The 12731-nt window shown below is 48.8% G+C and overlaps 1 protein-coding gene across 10 annotated transcripts in view; it reads right to left on the bottom strand.

The window, feature by feature from the left end:
* The window catches only part of TTC28 (tetratricopeptide repeat domain 28), a 586106-nt gene that overhangs the window by 43257 nt on the left and 530118 nt on the right, over positions 1-12731 (bottom strand). For all 10 annotated transcript variants that reach the window (XR_009055063.1, XR_009055064.1, XR_009055062.1 and 7 more), the window contains one exon: positions 4648-4788. Coding sequence is in view for 6 of the 10 variants with exons in the window: in XM_057745050.1 (XP_057601033.1) it covers positions 4648-4788 (141 nt within the window). In the remaining 4 variants the exon portion in view is untranslated. The remainder of the gene's footprint in view (positions 1-4647; positions 4789-12731) is intronic.

The raw sequence follows: 12731 nt of genomic DNA, 5'->3' as shown, positions 1-12731 counted from the left end.
CAGATGCTGCATTTTAAGTACTTATTCAATAAGCTGTCGGCGCTTTCTGCCTGCTCACCTCCTTAATCACCAGCACCTGGCTCACTGGTCTGGTCCCTCCTCAGGAGGTGGGCTCAGCCAGAGACCCCTGCTCTTCCAGTGACGCCAACTCCTCTCAAGCCCAGGGATGAATCAGGGCTGCCCACGGCTTCTCTCCTCTTGCTCTAGGCTGTCCCAGGAGTGGGGGTCAAGGGCTGTGACACACGCACCAGCAAGCGGCCTGGGGCTGCCCTCCTGCAGGAACCACAGCCGCGGCCCACTCTGCTCTCTGCTGCCACGTGCCTGAGGCTCCTCAGCCAAGCCTGGGGAGGGTCACCCTGGAAAAACCTGATGCCCAGGCCAGCCTTGCACAGGCTCTGTCTGCTGACCCCATTCAGGGCCCGGGCTGGGCAGTCAGGGTGGGGAGGGGGGACGGGCTTATCACGTGCTCAGGGATGGAGAGAGGAGGACTCTGTGTGTGGTGGCCTGCCCAGCTGACGCTAACACAGAAATCCCCTTTCCAAAGGGTGCTGCACCCATGGGTGGTTTGTGGGTCCACGTCTGTCCCCCCACAAACCTGTGGAATCTCACTCACTCATTTATAAAGAACCCCCAGAGCTGTATTAGTCAATGTTGTCCAAAGACAGAAGGCTCCGCCTCAGGAGATGGTGAGCTCCCCCTCACTGGAGGAGTTCAAGCAAAGGCTGAGGGATCACCTGGCAGAAGCTTTAGATGGGGGGCGATCTGGGAGCTAGAGCACTGTCTTGGGAGATGCCCAGACATGGATCCTAATGCTGGCTCTGTCACAGAGCCGACGTGACCCGCCCATCAGGAAGGCACACATCCGGGCCCCATGAGGCGTGGGCATGCGTACCACACCGTGAAGCCCCTCTCTTCAGCCTCTTCTCTCCTGCCCAGTCAGGAAAGGTCGGTCCCACAGGGTGCTGATGCCTCCCTCTCTTCCTTCAGAACCCCCAGTCCCTGTCAGTGACTCTCTTGGGGGACCCCGACCAGATCAAGGAGTCTCACGTGCTGATTCACCCACCCCGTCTTCTTTCGGGGGCGGTGTGTAGCTGGAGTGCTGGTTGGAGGCTGCAGGGATGAGGGAGGGCTCTGGCCCCCTCTCTAGAATGGGGAGCCCTGACACTTCGTGGCCCTCTGCTTTGGCTCTAGCCACTGATGCCTGGGCGACAGGAAAGCCCCTTTCTATACCATATCACGCATACTGCCATAAAGCAGAAAAGTAAAGACCTCGCATACATGTTGCACCAGCAGTGGCAACATAAGTTAGAATATTTCTCTGGGATACGGGTCCTAATGGATCCTGGCTAGACACACCTGCAATGCCAAGGCACGGCCCTGGGACCCAGAACGCAGGTGTAGCCGAAAGCCTGTCCTGTTCCTCTTCCTCTTTTTTGCAGAAAATGTGATCTGCTGACTGCCCCCAGGTTCAGACACACACACACCCCCACCCACCCCCCACCACCCATACATATGCCCCAGTCTTTCAGCCCTCAGCATAACTTCCTAAGCATTCTGCAGGACAAGGAGTAGAGGCCGCTCTGGGGGCTGCTGCCCTGCCCAGGGGCCGGGGCGTTGTGGGGGGCGGGAGGTCCCCAGGGTCAGGTGCTAAACGAGAGAAGACTTCTAAATGTTTTTTCTCACTAGCAGTGCCTGCCCTGGGCTCAGCATGCAACTGTGTTTTCTGCCAAAGTGCATAGGCAAGAAGAAAAATAGTGGTTGTGGAAACCTCAAGAACAAAGACCAAGCTGTGCAGTGGGGGGAGAGAGGGAGAGACAGATGGAGAGAAAGAGATGGAGCGAGAGAGAGGGATGGAGAGAAAGGGATGGAGACAGAAAGAAGGAGAAAGAGAGGGAGGGAGGGGGGGAGAAAGAGGGAGGGAGTCAGGGCGCGAGGGAAGAGAGGGAGAAAGGGATGGAGACAGAGAGAGGGAGAGAAAGAGAGAATTCTAAGGCCAAGTCTCACTTGACTCGCATCTGCCGCAGCAGCTTCATCACCAAACCGTTAGTCCCGCAAACCACCTGGAACAAAAGGGCCAAGCAGCACGTGAATCACAGAGCTGTAGGGCCCTGCAGCGGGGAGCTGGTGCTGCTACGTATATGGCTTCTTCCACTTCACCTCCACGCACTCCAGAGACAAGCGCTCTGCAAGCCCCAGCAGTATCAGCAGTATGCAGAAAAGCCACGTCTCAGCCATCCCAGCCAGGGACAAACCAGCCCATCACCACCTGGTCACGAAGGGGCAGAGAGAAAGGCCTGCCTGGGACCCCACGCAGGGCAGGGCAGCACATAGGCCAGCAGGGCAGCTGGGAGGTGTGACCTGAAACACAGCTTTGCACCTGCTGGAGGGCAGGTCTCCACCCTCCCAGCTTGTGCAGGTCCCTCAGTTGCGAGGCTAGGCTGGAAGTTTGCAAGGGCTCACAGCATCCTAACTGACAGGAATACCTTTACCTCTGTGGGTCACTTGGAAGGATGGAGGCCAGAATCCCCTCTTCCTGGGCTTGTCAAAAAACAGCAGAGAGCACACAGCATGGCAACTGTCCTAGGCCTTTGGCTCCCTGCACTGAAGCTGAAAGAAGGCAGACTGTTCCCCCTCATCCGACCTGCCCTCAGAAGTCTCTAGAAGGTCACGGTTAGAAACGTGTGCAGAATCCACCTCTAACCCCTTTGTTTTCCTGAGGGCAGACCTCAGACTTTGAGCAGGTCAGGCCCTGATGAAGGAGCTGGGTGCAGAGCAGCTGGGCAGCGAGGCCCAGGCTCCCGTGCTGCGGGCCTGCTGCCCCCTCCTAGCCTCGGGGCTGGACCAGTCCTCAGCCTGCCACGGGCACAGACCACATTGTTTAAATGAACTAATCCAAGGTATTGTGCTCACTGGACCTACCTCAGAGCTGCTTGGAAAGACAACAAACTTTTTCCCAAAACAAGCAACTCTATGATCCAAAATTCACACCAACTTCCACCCAGGGATGATAAGCTGGGTCACCTGGTTAGACCTCTTTCTTGCCTTAGTGCCTGAGGCCCTGGAGGAGGGGGTCCTGACTGCCTCTGGCTCTTGCATGCACACAAAGAACATGAGGTGGGACAGGAAGGAAAAGGGCAGGTGAGGCCACAACCCAAGGTGGTCAACACCCACTGCATGGGTACACACAAATATCGTCCCTTCTGAAGCTTATCCACCCACGTTATCATAAGAATCCAAGTTTAGCACTGTCCTCTCCACTTTATTCAAAACAGCAGAAAGTCATCAGGCATATGTGCCTTCTGTGCATTAGGAAGCCTGCTGTGTGTTGTTCACACATTAGCTCCTTCAATTCCCACGTTAAGGGAACCCTGCAAAGTAGGAAGCTTGTTCCCACTTCAGCAACGAGGAAAGAGGCTGACAGTGGTGAAGTCGCCTGCCCAGGGTCCCACAGCTGGCATTCGGCGAGGCCAGCCCTGAGCCCTGAGCTCTCTGCACCCTAGTTTACAATCATGGATCACAGCACCTGGCAGAGACGGGAATCACCTGCCTCAGAGGCTGAGGAGTGGTGATGGAGGACGGAGCCAGGCCCAACCCCACGCCTCTTCGTGCTTGGTCCTGTTCCTCCATGAAATTAAAGTCACTAGGGACACGTGCAAAGGGGGCAGGGCCAAAGAGGAAACTGGGGGTGAACCAGTCTGAGGTTTTGGCCTCCTTTCAACCAAATCGCCAGTTTCTACAGCCCCTGCTCCTGGCTGCTGTCCCATTCGGCTCACTCCTGGGTAAGTAAACACACGTTTGTCACCCTGACAGCACAATAAAGAGAGGAAACCAGGGCCTGGACTAGGAGCAGACAGAGCACACAATGCCCCCCACAGAGGGCGGCCCGACAGAGGCTGCCTCCACCCAGAGCACAGTCACGCCCTCCTGTGTGGCCGGCTTAACCTGCTGCCCTTCAAAGGCAGGGGCCTCAGACAGTCTGGGATGTCTTTCTGGAAAGATCTCTCCAAATGTGACTCCCAAGTTGTTACCAGGCAACCAAATGACAGTGGGACAGGTGCCCCTCGACCCCAGCTGTCTGCCCGTTTATCTGGACACAGCTCGGCTATCACCCTGGATTGGCAATTTCAACCTTGACTCCTCTCGACACCGCTGAAGCCTATCTGGTCAGGTAACAGGGAGATGGGCCTGCGTCTGGATGGCCTCTCCCTCCAGCAGTGCCGGCATCTGTTCTCCCCGGCCTCCCTCAGTCTCAGGCCAGGAAGGTCAACACAGGGGCCCGGCCAGGAGTTACCTGCAAAAGCCGGCAAAGAAGTATGTGAAGCCACTCTATGTAGCTTCTGGCTGGTGTCTGGGAAATCGGCTCTGAGACCACAGGAAGAAGTGGGCGCCCGTCCCCTGGGCCTCCCATCCCAGCCAAGGTGGATTGTCACATCAAGCCTGCCACTACTTCCTCCCCTGACCTGGAGGGGGTGCTGTGACACCGCGGCCCTGGGGAGGAGGGGGCCCAGGAGCACAGCACTCGCTCCTGCAGACTCACATCCCGGCTAGAAGCCCAAGCAGCTGGAAGGGGTGACCGCTGAAAGCATGTCATCCACACCGCTGGGGCACCCTGCCCAGCACTGGCCTGAGAGGCAGGGCCACACATACCTGTTAAAGAGGTTGTTGCGACGAACCATCCGAAGAAAGCCAGTAGGGTCGGTGACCGAGTTGAGCCTGTTGTTCATCTCCTCAAACTGCTGGTCCATGATGTCTCCAGCTTCACTCTCTGTCTCGCTGCTGGCACAGGCCCTATGGGGAGACAGCAGAGAAAGGGCGCTGAGCGCTGCACGCCCTCTCTGAGGCCCTGCCAGTCCAGTGCCCAGCAGAGCCCGGTGCCTCCCGAGTCCCCTCCTGCTCCCCCTCTTCCCCTCCTGCTCCCCTGTTCCCCATCTGCTCCCCCTCTTCCCCTCCTGCTCCCCTGTCTCCCTCTTGCTCCCCTGTCCCCCTCCTGCTCCCCTTGTCTCCTCCTGCTCCCCTCGGCCCACCTCCCGCTCACTCATGTCCAGCGTTGCTCAGGACGCCCTCTACTGGCTGTGTCCCCTGCGAACCCCCGGCAGGAAGGGGCTGGGCCGGCTCCCAGGCTGCACTCCCTGCGTCCAGTGTGTACCCAACACAAACCAGGTGCTCAATTATGGTTTGCTGAACAAACGGCACCATGTGCTGTGTGTGTCCTGACAGCTGGCCAGGCACTCCGCCAGTGCAGAGTTTGGGTGACTGTGCTGTGTGGCAGGAGTTCCAGTCCATTCCAGACCAGAACCAGTAACTAAGTACCTACCTGTACCAGGCAGCATGCCAGGCAGGGGGACAAGCAGCCCCCAAAGGCATCTTTTCAGACGAGACAGACATGAATATGAGTGAATGCAATGCCAGGCAGAGGGGAACTGTTCGAACTGCAGGCTTGAGAAACGTTGCTGATAGGAGCCCATTTCCAAGCTCAGCATGAGGATGTTATAATTTTTGAATTAATAAATTCATATTTCCCCTATGACAGACTAAAAGAACATCTCACAATGGTTTTAAATAAATAGAAGTGCCCAGGAGTGCCCTGATTCATCCGTATGATTAAAATAGCAAAGGGCGTATTAAACATAAAGCTGTGCCCTGTAGCCCTACAAGGCTGAGACAGATGTGATGATGAAGGTGTCTGAGGGAGCACTGGCTCCCCCAGTCCTCATGTCCAGCGTCCCAGTCCAGCGAGGCTGCGGATCAGCAAGCACAGACCTCTGTGTGAAGCCCTGTCTTCCTTCAGCGTCCCGATTACCTCCAGACTTTGTGGAAATGCTGAGCGATGTCTGGCCCACAGACAACTCCCAGCCCACATGACAACTTAGTTTAAAGTCTCCTGCTGCCTAAGGAGCAGAGGGGAAGAGTAGAGAGTGACAGGGTACTGGAGGCAGAGGACAGACGCACAGACCAGCCACGCAAGCTGTTCACGTGCTGCAGAAGTAGGATCTGGAAAGGGACAGACTTCCTGCTACCCAGAGGGAAGAGGCTCGGTGCGTTGAGATTTAAGCTTAAGGTGAGTATGGCCTGCTTCAAATGGCCAGGCTGGTGAGCCCGTGGCATCAGGATTACAGGACAGAGAAGGGGAATGACCCCTTCACTAGGTTGTCATAGAGCCAAACGAGATGCAGCATGTGAAGCTGCTTAGTAAATCTGAAGGCTCTACGCGAACGTAACCCTGATGAGATGGTCCATTTTGTGTGTCAACTTGGGGTGCCCAGACATTTGGTCAAATGTTATTCTGGCTGTGGCTGTGAGGGTGTTTCTGGATGAGATTGACATTGGAATCTGTAGACTAAGGAAAGCAAACTGCCCTCCCTGTGTGGGTGGGCCCCATCCAATCCACTGAGAGCCTGAATAGAACAAGAAGAGGGAGTAAGAGAGGACTCCCCTGCCTGCCTGCCTGCCTGCCTGCCTGCCTTTGAGCTGGGATGTGGGTCTCCTCGCCCTTCAAATGTAGACAGATTGGAGCTTATACCACTGGCTCTCCTGAATCTCCAGCTCGCCAATGGCAGATCTGGGACTTCTCAGCCTTCACAACTGTTATGAGCCAATTCCTCACAATAAACTTCTGCATGCACACGCACGTGTGTGTGCACACGCATACATGTGCCCTATCAATTCTGTTTCTCTGGAGAACCTGGCATCAGGCATCAGAGTCCAACTCAGCCATGCTCCTTGCAGAAGGTCACACAAACGCCTGGTCACTGGGAGAGGATTTCAGGAGCTGGAGCCCCAGAGAAGTGTCGGGACTGGGGCAGGCTTCAGGGACGACAGAGAGGCATGATTTCCTGCCAGCTACTCCCCTTCGTCCCAGAACCACACCGATGGCTGGTAAAGGCATTAGCCTGCCTTTGTTCCCGGCCACACAATCTGGACACGTCTCTTCAAACCCAGCACAGTGCCGGGCATACAGCAGGTATGCAAAGAGGAACTGCTAAACGAGAACATTTTACAACATGCAAAGTACTTTTATATAGATTTAATCTTCTCTGTATAACAAATCCGTGAGGCAGTTTTCATGTCCACTTTATTTCAGAGGAGACTGAGGTCTGGAGAAGCAGAGGAGCTTGGCCAAGGAGCACCAAGTGGTGGAGTCAGGCCTGACTTCCGCCCCCTCCCCCCCCCGCCCCAAGGCTCTAAGTATCTCACACATTCCAAGTCTCTCTCTGCTGGGTTTTGACTAGGGGAGGGAGGGCATGAACACAGGAAACTTCCAAGCACCTAAACAAATCGCCATGGCTTCCATCCTGAGGGAGAGCAAGAACAAGGTTTTATTCCTCTCGCCACCCCACAGACGTCAGTCGACCAGGCGAACAGCTGAAGACTTAAAATGCTCCCTTGGGAGCTGAGGGCCCTTCACAGAGACCCTGGTAAATATCACTCAACAAGCTCTTCTGTCCAGGGACACATTTATCATCTGAACGCGACAGCCTGCTTGGAGCTGAGAAATCTGCTTGTCATTTGGTGCTTTGCAAAGGGGAGAAGAATCGGCTGGAACCGGTATCGGCCTTCATTATCTTGCAGCTCCACTTGTGCTGTCAGCTGCAGACTAAGCCCTCAGAATCTCAAGCTTAATGGGGCTGTTTCCTATTTCCTGACCCTTCAGAGTATTAACACTGAAGGGAAAAACAAACAGGCAATGTCACAGATAAAGGACTCTCCCATTTACAAAACAAGCCTCATCTATACAGCAGGGACCCCGAGTGCGTTGCCGTCAACAGTCGTCATACCACAATCCGAGCCCCCTCATTTCTCTGTGAGACTTTCTAGAGATGGCATATCAGCTAGTCTGATGCCATTCACTTCTATTCAGCAAGGATTACTGAGCGGGACCGACGTGCAAGAACCACAGAGGCCAAAGAGAAGAGAGTCACAGTACACCTGCCTTCAAGGCACATACCATCCAGCATGACTAGTGACCACTGGCTAAGGTGGGTTAAGAAGGAGGCAGGACGGTATCACCCTACAGCCAAGAGAGGGAGGACATAAGAGCTTTCTTGGAATTAGCTGCAGCTGAGAGGCAATCTGAAGGATACAACTTTGACAGGTAGGGACTGCGGTGGTGGCTGGGAATGGGGGATGGAATGGTATGACAAGGCGTGGGGATAAGATAGTGTGGGGGCTCTCTGGGGCCCAGGGAATAGCACAGGTTAACTGGAGCAGAGGGTAAGAGTGGCAGAGAGGAAGGAGAGAGTGGTGGAAGGCCTTGTACTTGGAAGGCAGTGGAGAGCTGCCAGTCCAGGTCTCTGAGTAGGGGGTGGTGGGCGCAGGGCTCTGTTTGAAAGACAGTCAACTGGCCCAGAGTGGAGAATGCCGATTACATGGGGAGGAGGGAGAAAGTCAGGGGGCTATTACTAGCACCCGCTCAGAAGCAGCCCTGAAGGCCCAGGGTCGAGCCCAATGGGGACCACTGGCCCCTCACACCTACGAGAAGGCCCACTCTCAGGACTTACTATTGTGTTAATACATCAGCGTGCCTTGGTTTCAACATGCCAGGTGAGGCAAGCTTTCCACAAGCCCTCAGGCTCTGAGATCTGGGTAGTGGCTCCCTCCTCTGCCCCAAGCTCCCATCCCATCTCCCTATAAACAGACAGGCCTGGTTGTAACCCCACCTTCCTGGTTCCTCCTCATTCTTCGCTCTCTGTTGTCGCCAACAGTGGTTCTGCTCGTCCTGTGGTTGGGCCAGCTATCTCATCAGTCTAGACGTGTGAACTAGGGTGGCAAGGCTGAGAGTGAGAAAGTGAGAACTAACAGAACAACTACTACCAAACAGAGAACTTACTTGCCTGAAACTCACTGAAGGGAAAGAGTAAAAGACAACTAGTAGTTAATTTATGGCAGATAGAGATACTGAAAGTAGAAGCTGGTCTTCGGTGGAAGAGGAATGGGTTCAGTTTGGACACACTGAACATGCAGACAGGATACAGTTGGTGATGCCAAGTATGCAGATACTGACTCAGTTATTTAGATGATCTTCCTTCCAGGAGGGCTGGAGACTATTAGAAATCCAAGTCTGGTGATGAGAAGAGAGGTTGGTACCAATTGTTTGATATCTCATTCATTTATTCACTCAAAGTTATTACGTACTTGTTATAAATATCCTGCTATACCACATTCTCGTTCTAGGTAAAATGGAGTAAGCACATCCCACCCTATCTTTCAGACTGAATACATCTATAAACTCTGGATGGACTGCATGGAACAGGATATCTAAGGAATGTGAAAAGTAAACAATATCAGGAAAATGGGGGAAGAAGACCAGAATTCAAAGTGCCACCAAATCAGTACTGAGCTTCACATTCTTTGTCCTTATGAAATCCACCAGACAGGTCTCTCTGAAGCCCCCAGATGCAGAAGCAGGCATCAGTGTGAACAGAGACCTCCAGAAGAAGCCCTCTATTTCTGGCTCAGAGGGACTAGTGAAAACCGCCTATTTTTCTTATTCTTTCACTTCTGTTCTCATGTTCCAGGCCACAAACAAATCCTGTCAGTTGACCTACTCTAAGATAATTGCTAATGGAAGTCATTCAGACAGAAGGGAAATGACATCAGAAGGAATTAGGAACATCAGGAAAGAAGGGAGAGTAACAAAAACATCAAATGTCTGAGTAAATATAATAGACTGTTCTTCTAACACTGTCTGCTGGAGTTTTAATGTAAGTAGATGTAGTATATAAGACAAATGCAAGATGGGAAGGGGTGGTGGTAAAGGTTGCCATATGGTGATAAGACTTTTACATTTCTCTTGAATTAATAAAGTATCAATAGCAAGTAAATTGCAGACTATAAAAAGTATATATATGTATAATCTCTAGAACAATTACTTTAAAAGCTATAAAAAGAGACAGTCAAAGACACAAGACATAAACTAACAGACTTCAAAAAAAAGTTCAAATAACCCAAAATAACGCAGGAAAGCGGAAACAAAGGAATGAAACACAGAGAATCAGACAGAAAACAAATATTAATATGACATACATAAATCCACATGTATTAATAATTATATTAAATGTAAATGGTCTAAATATAGAGATTGACAGAGTGGAATTTAAAAACACAATCTAATTAAATGCTTCTATAAGAAATTCTCTTCAAATATATAATATAGGAAGGTTTAAAGAAAAAGGATATAAAAAGATATACCACACAAATACTCTTCAAAACAAAGCTGGAATGGTTAGGTTAATAACAAAGTAGACTTCAAAGCAAAGAAAATTAGCAGGGATAAAGAGGGACATTACACAATGATAAAAGGGCTAATTCACCAGGAACATAAAATGCTTCTAAATGTGTATTCACCTATCAACACAGCTTCAAAATACATGATACAAAAACTGACAGAATGGAAAGAGAGGTGGATAAAATTGACAGAGTTTTCAATACTCCTTTCTCAGTTGCTGACAGAACTGGTAGACAGAAAATCAACAAGATACAGAAGAATTGAACAGTACCATCAACCAACTGAATATAATTGACATTTAGAGGAAACTCCACACAACAAAAGTATAATATATATTCTTCTCAAATGCAGAGAGAATATTCCCTAGGATAGGCCATGCCCTGGGCCACAAAACAAACCTTAACAAATTTTAAATAATTGAAATAATGCAAAATATGTCCTCTGCCCACCATGGAATTAGGTTTGAAAGTAAAAAAATAAAATAAAATTAATAGGAAAATCTCCAAACACTTGTAAACTAAACAACTAAACAACACGCTTCTAAATAATTGTCAAAGAAGAAGCCTTATGGGAAACTAGGAAAATAATCTGAACTGAACAAAACTTAAAACATAATATAAAACTTGTGGGACATAGATAAAGCCTTAGAGATAAATATATAACATTAAATACTTATATTAAAAGAGAAAGGGCTGAAATGACAAGAAGGTGGACATAGCAATACTCATATCAGACTCACATAGACTTTAAAGCAAAGGTCATAAAGAAAGATAAATGACAAACATATAATGACAAATCAATACAAGAAAGGGATATTACACTCATTAACATATATGAACCCAATATAGAAGCACCTAAATACATAAAACAAATGCTAACAGGTATAAAGGGAGAAATTGATGGGAACACAATAATAGTAGGAGACTTTAACACCTCACTGACATCAATGGACAGATCTTCCAGACAGAAAATCAATTAGACAACAGAGATCCTAAAAGACACAATAGAACCGTCAGACCTAATTGATATTTTCAGGACATTACATCCAAAAGCACAGAATATACATTCTTTTCAAGCACACATGGAACATTCTCTAGGACTGACCACATACTAGGGCACAAAACAAGTCTCATTAAGAGAACAGAAATTATTTCAAGCATCTTATTCAAGCATATTTATTCAACAGCATGAAACTAGCAATCAATCACAGAAAGAAAAACAAGAAAAAAACAATTACATGGAGACTAAACAACATGCTACTAAAAAAGCAATGGGCCAAAGATGAAATCAAAGAGGAAATTTTTCAAAATACCTTAAGACAATAAAAACACAACCATACAAAATATATGGGATGCAGTAAAAGCAGTCCCAAGAGGGACGTCCATAGCAGTACAGGCCTTCTTCAAAAAAATAAGAAAAATCTCAAACAACTTAACCTACCACCTAAAAGAATTATAAAAAGAACAGACAAAACCTAATGTCAACAGAAGAAAAGAAATAATAAAGATCAGAGAGGAAATAAATAAAATAGAGATAAAAATAACAATACAAAAGTCAATAAAAACCAAGATCTGGTTTTCTGAAAGGATAAACAAAATTGACAACTTCTGGGCAGGCTCACCAAGAAGAAAAAAGAGAGGACCCAAGTAAACAAAATAAGAAATGAAAAGGGATAAATAACCACAGAAATACAAAAAACCACAGAAATACAAAAAACCGTAAGAACAATTATATGAACAATTATATTCCAACAATTTGGACAATCTAAAAGAAATGGACAAGTTTCTAGAAACGTACAGTCCACCAAAGTGAATCAAGAAGAAATAGATAATATGAACTGACCAATTGCTAGAATTGAAATAGAATCTGTAATTTAAAACAAAATGACAACAACAAACAAACAAACAAAAACCCACAAACAACCTCCAGCAAACAAAAGTTCAGGACCAGATCGCTTCACTGGGGAATTCTGCCAAACATACAAAGAACTTATACCAATCCTTCTCAAACTCTTCCAAAAGACTGAAGAGGAGGGAACACTTCCAAAGTCATTCTATGAAGCCACAATCACTCTGATACTACAACCAGACAAAGACGCTACCAAAAAAGAAAATTACAGTCCAATATCTTTGATGAATACAGATGCAAAAATCCTCAATTAAATATTAGCAAACTGAATCCAACAACACATAAAAAGGATCATATGCCATGATCAAGTTGGATTTATTCCAAGGTCACGAGGATGGTTCAACATATGCAAATCAATGTGATAAACCATAATAACAAAAGAGAAGACAAAAACCACATGATCATCTCAATAGATGCAGAAAAAGCATTTGATAAAATGTTTCATCCATTCATGATAAGAACTCTCACCAAAGTGGGTACAGGGAATATATCTCAGCATAATAAAAGCTATTTATGACAAAACCAGAGCCAAAATAACACTCAGCAGTCAAAAGCTGAAAGCCTTCAGACAAGGATGCCCACTCTCATCACTTCTATT

This window comes from Hippopotamus amphibius, chromosome 8 (genome assembly GCF_030028045.1).
Source record: "Hippopotamus amphibius kiboko isolate mHipAmp2 chromosome 8, mHipAmp2.hap2, whole genome shotgun sequence".
In the NCBI taxonomy this organism is placed as follows: Eukaryota; Metazoa; Chordata; class Mammalia; order Artiodactyla; family Hippopotamidae; genus Hippopotamus; species Hippopotamus amphibius.
This window is presented reverse-complemented; position numbering and strand designations above follow the sequence as displayed.